At 41.0% G+C, this 10,838-nt stretch overlaps 4 protein-coding genes across 4 annotated transcripts in view; 2 read left to right on the top strand and 2 right to left on the bottom strand.

The window, feature by feature from the left end:
- Window positions 1-332, top strand: part of SARC_01045 (hypothetical protein) — an 11,379-nt gene extending 11,047 nt beyond the window's left edge. The window contains exon 13 of the mRNA XM_014305240.1: window positions 132-332. Within this exon, the coding sequence (XP_014160715.1) occupies window positions 132-297 (166 nt within the window). The 3' untranslated portion in view covers window positions 298-332. The remainder of the gene's footprint in view (window positions 1-131) is intronic.
- Window positions 333-1,974: 1,642 nt separating this feature from the next.
- On the top strand, window positions 1,975-5,224 carry SARC_01044 (hypothetical protein). The gene is made up of 4 exons (XM_014305239.1): window positions 1,975-2,134; window positions 3,496-3,599; window positions 4,175-4,240; window positions 5,000-5,224. Exons 1-4 carry the CDS (start codon window positions 2,074-2,076, stop codon window positions 5,078-5,080), a joined length of 312 nt encoding a protein of 103 aa, XP_014160714.1. The 5' UTR covers window positions 1,975-2,073; the 3' UTR covers window positions 5,081-5,224.
- Window positions 5,225-5,678: 454 nt separating this feature from the next.
- On the bottom strand, window positions 5,679-7,232 carry SARC_01043 (hypothetical protein; the record flags this gene model as incomplete). The annotated part of the gene is made up of 2 exons (XM_014305238.1): window positions 5,679-6,720; window positions 7,062-7,232. 2 exons carry the CDS (start codon window positions 7,230-7,232, stop codon window positions 6,535-6,537), a joined length of 357 nt encoding a protein of 118 aa, XP_014160713.1. The 3' UTR covers window positions 5,679-6,534.
- A 1,587-nt stretch (window positions 7,233-8,819) lies between these two features.
- SARC_01042 (superoxide dismutase [Mn], mitochondrial) lies at window positions 8,820-10,590 on the bottom strand (the record flags this gene model as incomplete). The annotated part of the gene is made up of 4 exons (XM_014305237.1): window positions 8,820-9,338; window positions 9,892-10,082; window positions 10,318-10,391; window positions 10,571-10,590. The coding sequence occupies 4 exons, from the start codon at window positions 10,588-10,590 to the stop codon at window positions 9,102-9,104; spliced, it is 522 nt and encodes a 173-aa protein (XP_014160712.1). The 3' UTR covers window positions 8,820-9,101.
- Between the last annotated feature and the right edge of the window lie 248 nt (window positions 10,591-10,838).

The raw sequence follows: 10,838 nt of genomic DNA, 5'->3' as shown, positions 1-10,838 counted from the left end.
TATATGCATGTATGTATGTATGTATGTAAATACACACATGCAAATCAATTAGTAAACTTGGTAAACTTTAAAATACATACACATGTCCTCATATACCACGTCATAACCCCATTCGTCTATATATTCGGCAGTGTGAAGAGTACCAATACACTCGCGACTGGAGTGAAGCGTCTGGTATTGGGCACGAAGAAAGAAGAGGCTGAACAATTAGAACGCGACTACGCGCTGAAGTTTGCGCAAGAGATGATGCAGGATGTGATCAACCAGACTATGGAGGGAGCCCGACAGGCCCTGTGACCCAATAATGAACTAATTATTAAAACTAATTGTTAACTAGTTGTTTGGATTGGTGTCACTATACCGAAGACTTCTCGATGAAACAAAGCAGACACTGTACTCAAATGACTATTTTAAATGTCAAGAAATATTGACTTTGACAGTTTATCATTGCAGATGTTCAACAGAATTGTTATCAAAAATATCACAACACGCCAGGCTAACTATTTGAAGCCGCAAAAACAAAGCAATAAAGCAATAATGTGGCCCAACTAAGCAGTCTAGTGCACCTTCGCGGATACTGTACTGCAAACATACGTGACATACATATGTTAATCCGTTCTAAACTGTAGAGTGAGCATATGTATAACGTTGTTGATTTCCATACACTTTTAAAGTAGTTATTGATTACCATAGGCTTCAAAGTTTCCCATAGTGGATTGCTGTGTGTGTAGTCAGTCGGCCTAAGGAGACGGTTCGATTGTCAAGGTTCAGAGTGGCACATTCTGTGTAATGTTTTACACATCTGAGTGATATAATCTCACCGGATTGACTTGGCTTCAATAGTCACCACTCATTACTACTAGGAAGTGTATATTTACTCACTGTTTATTTGACATTTAGCTTTGATAGTCACCACTCCTTTCTACTAGGAAGTGTATACTTATTCACTGTTAACTATTACATTTAGCTTTGATAGTCACCACTCCTTTCTACTAGGAAGTTTATACTTATTCACTGTTAACTATTACATATAGCTTTGATAGTCACCACTCATTCCTACTAGGATGTGTATACTTATTCACTGTTAACTTTTACATTTAGCTTTGATAGTCACCACTCCGTCTATATTCACTGTTAACTTTTACATTTAGCTTTGATTGTCATCACCCCTTCCTACTAGGGAGTGTATATTTATTCACTGTTAGCTTGACATCTAGCTTTGATTGTCATAAAACCTTCCAACTAGGAAGTGTATACCTACTCACTATTAATTTTTATATTTAGCTTTGATTGCCACCACTCCTTCCTACTCGGAAGTTCATTTTTATACACTATTAACCTGATAATTACAGACTGTTCTTTAATACTCTTTCCACAGTACAATAGCAATACACACTGCCCCAGTCCATGTTCCCGTAGGTAGCGAATAAACTCGACTAAGTATCCCTTGGTGTGAAACAGTCACATGGTTTGTTTGTACTGTCTAATGAGGTGTGCCCTGGGCCGGTTTAATGCACTACTAAACTGGTCTGTGCGCTACGATATTGTCACCAGCATCAGTTCTATCAGTTGCAAAGGACTCTGCGACGGTCGCAAGAGTCATGCAAAACCCCTAGTGGTAAATACTATGAGCAATCTGAACGTACCATATGTCAACGTGCTACATACATATACAAAATACATAGCCTTAACAAAAACACAAAATAATTATATATAGGCAACCCTAAACCCAAGAGAACAACGATATTTCAAAAATAGAATGTCTCTTTATTTGTCCTTCTTTTGATTCGGGTCCAGCATTATTTTTTTTAAATTTTCTTTAAAATAAAATGTCCCAAATTCAGAAAGATACTGTCCACTTGCGACTCTCAGAGTCTCTCGGTTCTAGTTCTAAAAATAGACTCCCGTTCTGTCTGTCTGATTGTAAATATGAATGAGGACTGGCTGTACATATTTGTGATATATTTTATTACTGTTTTTAACTATATACATCTCATGTGCAACTACATCGAACACTAGTAGTAGCATATACGTGGTTGATACGAGAGCTTATTAATTCATACTTAGACAGTCATGAGTTTGCTACAAGCTGTACGCCGTTGGGCAGTGAACAAGTCCGGATATAGAAAATACGGTATGTGAATGACAATGTACGTATAGGCAACTACAGAATACAATGTACCACGTGAATGTGCAATAATCAATCGTAATTGGATCTTCCTTAGTGGTTGCGTGTTTTTGGCGTAGTCATATCAATGTCTACTGAACTATAACTATAGGGTTCTTTTGGAGAGATTGACGGTTGAATTTCTTCTATATTCTCGTTTATAGCTGTTTTAATGGATATACTTATAGATATATGTATGCATGTATGGATGTGTGCATATATGTTATATTTATATGCATTTATCTATATATATATTGTCATATATATCGATATGTATAAATAAAAATAATATATATATATAAGTATATGTATGTATATTCATACATACGTGCTTGCATGTATTTAAGTATATATATATGTGTGTGTGTGTATATATATAGATGTATGTATATATGTTTACTTGTATATATTATCCTCATGTGTATACGATTGTGTTTCTGTATATCATGTATACATGTCATATGGAGATGTTTTTTGTGAATATAAACTTATCTTAATTTATATATACGAATATGCTTAGTATGTGCTTGATTTAATACGTGTTCCTAAACATTATATCTGAATCTGAAGATCAGTTCATTGGGCTAGCCGTGCTATGGATTAATTTTCTGTTTAGATATTCCCAGCTATCTGTACTTTCGTAGATAATGCCATATCACGTTTGCTTCATTAATGTTAGTATATACCTATTCTAGACAGTTCTTTGTTTTACAGAAACACGCTTGTTGAATAACAATGTATACTTATATATTTATCTGCGAGTATGTATTTTTCACCTTCGATGACTGTAACCAATATATATACTTGTATATGTATTAATATTTGTTTGTGCGAGAGTGTGTTTGTCACCTTCGATGACTATCCAAAACATTAGGATGTTTATCTGATCTATAACCTCACAGTTGACCCCCAAGTATGATACGATGAGACCGGTATTATGGTTACTACATTGTGTTTGTGTCATGTGTGTAAGGCCTATGACCGTTGCGATGTCCCAGTGCTGTAGTTTCCAACTTGATCTTGCACGTGCTCGATCTTATTGTACCAACGACATGCTTGGGACTTTCAGTAGCTCAGTTGTACTTTTGTGATTTACTTCAATATATGCCCCACCAGCTGTAAGTTTGAACATACACACACACCTGAATAGTGCTCTTATGTGCCACCCCCCCCCCCCCCCCGAGTGTAGGATTTAACATACATAAACATGAATGTGCTAGGCTGGTCCACTTATGTTGTCAACAGTCTCTTGGTGGCACTAATCGCATATGTATATATTTCTTTCTGTATTTTTTTATTTATATGTTTATATATTGTCTACGTATTAGGTTTGAGATATGAGGATATTTGTATGGAGGAGGCGAACCACAATAAGGCTGCCATCGCTCGCCTTTCGTCCGAGGAGCAGTACGACCGAAAGTTCAGAATGAAGGTGTGTGCTTGTGTACTAATATCTAACTGTGTATACCTTTTATATACATGCTCGCCATTGCTGTAGAATCCCAATTTGTGTTGAATTTGTGCGTGTAGGTTTCATGTAGGTGTGTATGTATATATATATATATTATATATTGCAATACGTCCATATCACGTGCACCTTGATAATCGACCACATAGTTAGTGCGTGCTGTAATGGCTGTCTGTACTTATCTACGTGATATGCGAGTCATTCGGGTTAGACTTCCGCTCGCATTTTAACCGCTGTCGTATGCCGCACTCTGCACTGGCGTTGAGGTCATGACTAAATTTACAATATATTTGTATTATTTATCTGAAAAATATGGGTAACAATGTCTGTAAAGGAATATAACTGTCACATGAGCATACCTGCAAACAACGTCGCCTTTACACACATCTGATCATCACCGAGACCAGACGTGAAATATAGCTACCAACTCATAGTATGTTTATATTCACACACTACATTATCTTGTCTGTCAATGGTTATAGGTTGCATATCATGATCATGCTCACACCCTACTATTTCTTGGTTACCAATGGCAATAGGTTGCGCTGGATTTGTCCGCCAAGCATGCCATCCTCCCCAAGGAGCTATGGACCACCGACGAATCGGTGAGTGTTTTGTATTGTTCCGTTGTCCGATCGAGTTCGTGTGTGTGTGGTTTCTGTTACTGAGGTTGTGTGTGTGTGTAGATACTATCCATGTAGCACAGAAATGTACAAACATTCCGTTTCTAGGTTGTGTGTGTATGTGAATACTATCCGAGTAACACAGGAATGTAAAAACATCGTGTTTTGTGTGTGTGTGTGTGCAAATACCATCCATGTAACACAGAAGTAAACAATCATTAGCCTGTCAACTACCTAATGTACGAAGCTATCAGTCTCTTTAGAGTATTCGAGTTTTCCGCGCATCTTTGTAGAGTTCATGAGAATATTCTGGCTATGTATATGCACCTCAATACCTAGTTGCATTCTATGTGTATCTTGTGTGTTATACTGCAAGTGACCTGTATATCCGACCCATTACCCCAGCAGCAGTGGAGTACTATTAAGTCTCTTGTGTACGATTCTTACCTACCAGGAAAGCGTTGCCTCTCTGAGGGACTTTCGTGTCCCGCTACACAAGCACTTGCGAATCATACTCGTACATCAGGCTACTCGTAGAACTGATTCATTTGTGCCAGTGACACTAGAACACTATCACGTGCTTTTCACGCTATTCCTATCTACCCGGACACGCATTGCCTCTCTTGCAGGTCTGAAGCAGTCTGGGTATGATTATCATACAACTTGTACGTTTTACAACCCATTACCCTATTTATAATAAGAGTACTAATAAGCTGCGTATACCTAATCGTATCTAACCAGGACAAGCGTTACCTCTCTGAGGGTCTAAAGCGCCTGGAGAATGAGCACGCCGAGCGAGCGGCATGGGACAACAAGGCCTAAGTGTTGTACCAGGACAGGGTCATCTGTAGATGATCCCAAAGTTTCATAATAAATTCTGTAACCCTGTTGTACGTACATGGACCAGCACCTGCGTGTGATGCATATGATAGTCGTATAGTTTAAACATAGGGTGTGACATGGTAGGGATTTATCGTATTTATTTCAGGATGGCCGTAATACATTCTTATTAGCCAATGTGAGCGCTTGAATATTGACTTATTAACCAATGGGGACGCTTGGATATTGACTAGTAGCGTGAGTCGGGTAGTTTTATATCCCATCGCGTCGGTAGTCCACATGGTATGTAGCGTGCTACTGCAGGCGTACAAGCTACGCGTAGTGGCACTGTGGGACATGGTTAGTCAATCAAAGCATTCTGAGCTAAACTCAATTCCCCTGATCTGACTTAACATACCATAGACACTTTTCTTTTTATTCCGTTGCCCATCAAACTCGTGATTGGCAAATACGTACAACGGGCGGTTTTTAGCTGCTTTGTTGGCACTGGAGGTAACCCTATACTCCCTACCATGATCTCTGCTTCATATCCACCGCACATTCTCCTATCTATATGGCCAGGAGTATGAGATTATCATAATGATATATATGATCCAACATACAAGTTTTATTCATGTACCATGTTAGATTCTATAACAAACGCTGGATGCTGAATCAGTCTAAAGGGGGAGTCAGCACCGGATTCATATACACGTTTTTGATACACAGTCTCTATTATCTGCGGTGGGTGATGCATTCGAATCGCGGAAACTGGGCCAACACGGGTCCAGATGACCGAGCATGAGAAATATGGACTTCATCGTCCCTCGCCGCTGTGCACAATTTATCATATCGTATGAACTTGAACTACGCTTGAGTACTCAGGTGTGTATGTGTACAAGGATATACCAACGTACGTATCCTATGAACCACATGTGATAGGATACGTATGTCAAACCATGGGTCACTCGTATCTAACCTTTCTGGGCAACATACAACACGCATCGAATGGTACACCCACTGCGCATCCGCACTTGCCACCCAGTACGTGCTACGGCCCGGACACCAGAGTTAAGGTTTAGCTACATGAGCGCAACCCCGAAATCAAACAAACGACGTGCATGTTACACTCAATCTCGTATAGTGTCTACCATAACATCCACTCCGTGTGCTTATATAGTATCTTACCTAACTTGCACTATAAGTTAGCAGTCCCCTTACACACTCTAATTCCTCTGTCTCGTCACTCATCTCCTACGTGCCTAACACTGCCTGCATGCGCTTGGTTAGCAACCCTCGTATATAGTCTATATCTCTACTTGGCCGCTTATCTCACCGCGTGTCAAATTGCGATTGATTGCATTTACGTAGTACGTTGCAATCACTGCATGTAGTCGTCACCAACCCTTCACATACTCCATGTCCTTTGTGGTATCACCTCGTATCAGGCGTACCATTCATTGCATATGCTTGGTTAGCAGTCCCTTTACATAATCTATATCCCCAGCCTCAACGCTTATACCGGCAGCCGGTGAGAAGAACGAGGGTGACTCCGCTGTGGTACGAATGACCAGTGCAGGTCCACTCCGCACAAAGTGGCCTGGCCAGTGCCACCAGACGGGCGACAGCGTCATGCCCCATGTCTGGTGAGAGGTGTACGAGAATGATGAGAACGGTTAGTGTTGTGTTGTATTTGCTATTTCTTTCATACCAGAATTACAACGGTATACGTATGCTACTAAGTCTGTATTGACAGTAATTACTATACATTTTGTGCAGAACGACTCCAACTCGATACACCACAGCGTGAGGGTGCGCAGTCATACCTTAGACACGCCATCGTCCAGTGATCTTTGCGCTTATAGTATATACGTATGCTGTTAGATTTAATCTTGCAATCACAACGATTCCAATTCATGCAATGTACAGAATATTATAAACTCGGATAAATCAGAGCATGGGGATATACTCCATTTCACCATACCTTAGACGCACCATCGCAGGGTGAGGTCTGCAATTCAGTCACCTCCTTAATGTCTGATAGTTTGATTCGTCGCGCTGTGCCAATGGGGAAGTAGTACACTTTGAGAATTAGGTCGTTCTCTGTGATCTTGACGTTCCCTTTCTCCCATACGCTTAGCAACACTTTGGACATAGTGTATAACCTTCTCGTGCGTACCGTATGATTTCATAATGACCTTGATGACCTAGTTGCCCCCACTATTTATTCATAATTTTTCCATACAAACTGATACCAGATTTGGAAATGTTTTTTACAAATAAATATCTATTTTTAGCCCTCCAGCCGTCCAGAATCCAGATCAGTGGTCTCCAGTGGAACTCCAGGCCTCCGCACTCCACACTCCACACTCCACAGCCACTCACCAATCACCACAACAAGTCCACTCACCCGCGAGAGGGCCAAGAGTCCCAGACTTCCAGAGGGCAGACAGGCAGAGGGTCAGAGGCCCAGACTGGCAGACTCCCCAGAGAGTCGTCTCACTGACTCACTCTGGTGGTCACCACTTCCGGGTTCAGGCCTTCAGCAGTGCAGTTATGAGTCATGACTCCACACTCCACGGTCTCAACTCCCACCACAGCCCACAGGCCTTGGGGGTGGCTGGGGCCCTGGGCGCAGTGGGCTCTCCTGAGTCATATCAGTCCTCACTCCTCAGACCTCAGGGGTGGATTGTGGACTCGGCTGATAAGTTGATATATTCACAAGCTGTCACCTGTCAGAACTCAGTACATAGTACTAACACACTCTACTATTATTTATGTACATACATACATTGACTCATGGGACATGGAGTCATGGACCCACGGCCACGGCCCAGGGGCACGGGCGCTACATAGGCTCAACGAGCCCAGTCAGCACGCCCGCCTACTCGCCCCACGCCCCACGGCCATCTGCTTTCACTCGGTCACTCGGAGTGTATTTATTTTTTTGTATTCAGGCGCGGACATCGAACTTTGACTTTTTACTATCCCTCTGTTTTTAGAAGAAAGCTATGCTATTTATTAGGCTACATCTTGATCCTTGTTGCATGAGAGACAGAGAGACCCTCGAAGGAGTCTGGAAGACTGGAACTCTTGCTAGTCCAAGAGAAGATGCAAACTTTCCACAGAGACTCAATACAGAGGGCCTATCCGTCCTAAACCCTACTGCACAGCATTTATAAGCATGTAACTTCCCTATGTATCATGCAGTCATAGACTCAATACAGAGGGCCTAGCCGTCCTAAACCCTACTGCACGGCGTTTATAAGTATGTAACTTCCTTATGTATCATGCGTGTTGCTAGCCTTTGAACGCGCCGAACGTGGAATTCAATATTATATATATATATATGTGTGTGTGTGTGTGTGTGTGTATATGTGTATATATATATATATATATGTATGTTTGTATGCATGTATGCATGTATGCTTGTATATATATATATTTATGTATGCATGTATGTATGTATGTGCGTATGTGTATTTGTATATATGTATGTATGCATATACGTATATATGTATGTATGTATGTATGTATGTATATATATCTATATATCTATACATCATATAATAAAGATGGCATATATTTATAGCTATTCTTGTTCGGTTTCTGATTGCTGAGGAAAGTGGGGTGCATCCCACACAGTAATTGTGCTATCACTTGTTGAAAAACGACACAATTGTACGCCTAATTAATGTGTCTTGCAGAACTAAAAAAATATTCTTAACAACGGTTTCAACCTCTGAATATATTTCATAAGCATGTCACGCTGCCACGTATTTCTGTCTGCATGCGACTGTTTCTCAACCCAAATTCAGATGACTTAGAGAGCTATTCATTTTTCTCACGAGCACTCGGGTATTTGAGTTTCGTTCTGTATGTGCAATTACATCGACTGTTCAAATAACATAATTGTTTATCAGCTACCATTTCCTTTTAGAAAGGCCCTTATTGTCGGTCAAGAGTTAATAAATCTTGTCACAGCATGCCAGTATTAAGGGCAAGGCAGACTCAGCAGCCTAATTTACTGAGCCTTGTTGTATCGCTCAGCAACATTCTGCCAGTTGACGATCTTCCAGATCTCGTTCAGGTAGTCGGGGCGCACATTCTTGTACTGCAAGTAGTATGCGTGCTCCCACACATCAATACCAAGCAGAGGAATGAGCCCGGTAGTGGCCTCCAGAGGGTCTTGATTGGCACATGTCTGAATCTTGAGGGACTTGTTCACCTTGTCGTAGCCCAACCATCCCCATCCGGATCCCTACAGAAAAATGGGTGCAGGTTAACGGTAGTATAAGCAAACTATTCCTGCTCAATAAGTTTATGACAACCACTTCTGTCAGCTCAAGATTTTACCTAAAGAAACATATAAATTACAGCACGGTGCTTTATGGCGGTGTTATCAGTACAATGACAATGATATACATTTTAACAATTCAAATTCTCTCGTAGCGGATGCAGCATGGCGACGACGTTTCGTCCAGCTCTTCCCTGAGGACTCTGCACATACCGGGGTGTCATACAACACATACCAGGGTGCCACACAATGCAGCGCGTCTATAACTCGTATTGGTCTCGTATTCACAGTTCGCGATCAATATCAAAGTACACAAAAACACCGGTTCTCACCGACATTTCGGTACTCCACAGCGAGCATGTCAGACACAAGCACGCTGGCTCTAAGCTCAGCCTAGGCGTGTCTACTAGCCTAGGCGTGTCCACTCCCAAGTAGCACAATGCACCGATGAGGCTACAAACCATACTACACTCGTCGACAGTAATCATACACCATCATGCGCCACATATATGTCTACCTGAACAGCAGCGGTTTTGGCAGCCATGTCCTTCTGGAAGGCCTCTACTGAACCCCACTTGGCGATAAGGTCATCGTACAGCTTGCCGGAAGGGAAGTCGCCGCCGCCCTGGTTAGTTGGGGCCAAATTGGTCCAGAAAATGTCGTGGTTGATGTGACCACCACCGTTGAACTTGAGGGCTCCCTGAAGGGCTGTGTATTTGGCGCATAGTAGTCAGACGAAGGCAGGTTTAACTACACAAAACCAATGCTTCAAAGGATGTGTACAGATGAGGGTACACCGTTGGTGTTTGCAGATTGCGTGCGTTGTCTCGAGTCTCGAACTTTGTAAGGACTAGAAAATACACTCACGCAGGATGACAGACCAGTACACTGTACAACGCCAGAAGATAAGATATACACAATCACACACATAAACCTTAATTACCAAATAGCTGGTTGCGACACCCACTGATTTTGACTATAAATCGCTCGGGCTTAAGATACTGCAAGAATGTGCCACTGCAGGAACCTGCGTAGAAAATCTAGCCAGCCAGGTCTCACGAACCACCGCACGTACACAGATCAAATGCTAGTAGTACAATGCAAATGCCTTAATCATATAACCAATATGTTTAGAAGTACACAAATATAAGACAATATTCACACACAAAAACCCGAATATTTACATATACACATACATATACTTGTACACGCACATAAAAATCTATATATATATATGCATAGTGTATAGTATATATTATATATATATATATATATAATATAATATATAATATATATATATATGTATATATATATATAAATGAGCTTGTGTGTGTACGTATTTATGTACATATGTACCTGCCTTTTATGCGTGTGTGTGTATACTGATATATGTGTATACATATACATATATATATGTTTGTATATATATATATATATATGTGTGTGTGTGTGTGTAGTAATAAA

Source organism: Sphaeroforma arctica (genome assembly GCF_001186125.1).
Source record: "Sphaeroforma arctica JP610 unplaced genomic scaffold supercont1.38, whole genome shotgun sequence".
NCBI lineage: Eukaryota > Ichthyosporea > Ichthyophonida > Sphaeroforma > Sphaeroforma arctica.
The sequence above is the reverse complement of the archived record's forward strand: the minus strand, read 5'-3'. Positions and strand labels throughout refer to the sequence as shown.

Excerpts from the sequence above, each read along its gene's own strand:
- SARC_01044 (XM_014305239.1), top strand. The coding sequence starts at position 2,074 with ATGAGTTTGCTACAAGCTGTACGCCGTTGGGCAGTGAACAAGTCCGGA. Across the intron at positions 3,600-4,174 it reads ACCGAAAGTTCAGAATGAAG|GTTGCGCTGGATTTGTCCGC; the intron begins GTGTGTGCTTGT and ends CAATGGCAATAG. Across the intron at positions 4,241-4,999 it reads TATGGACCACCGACGAATCG|GACAAGCGTTACCTCTCTGA; the intron begins GTGAGTGTTTTG and ends GTATCTAACCAG.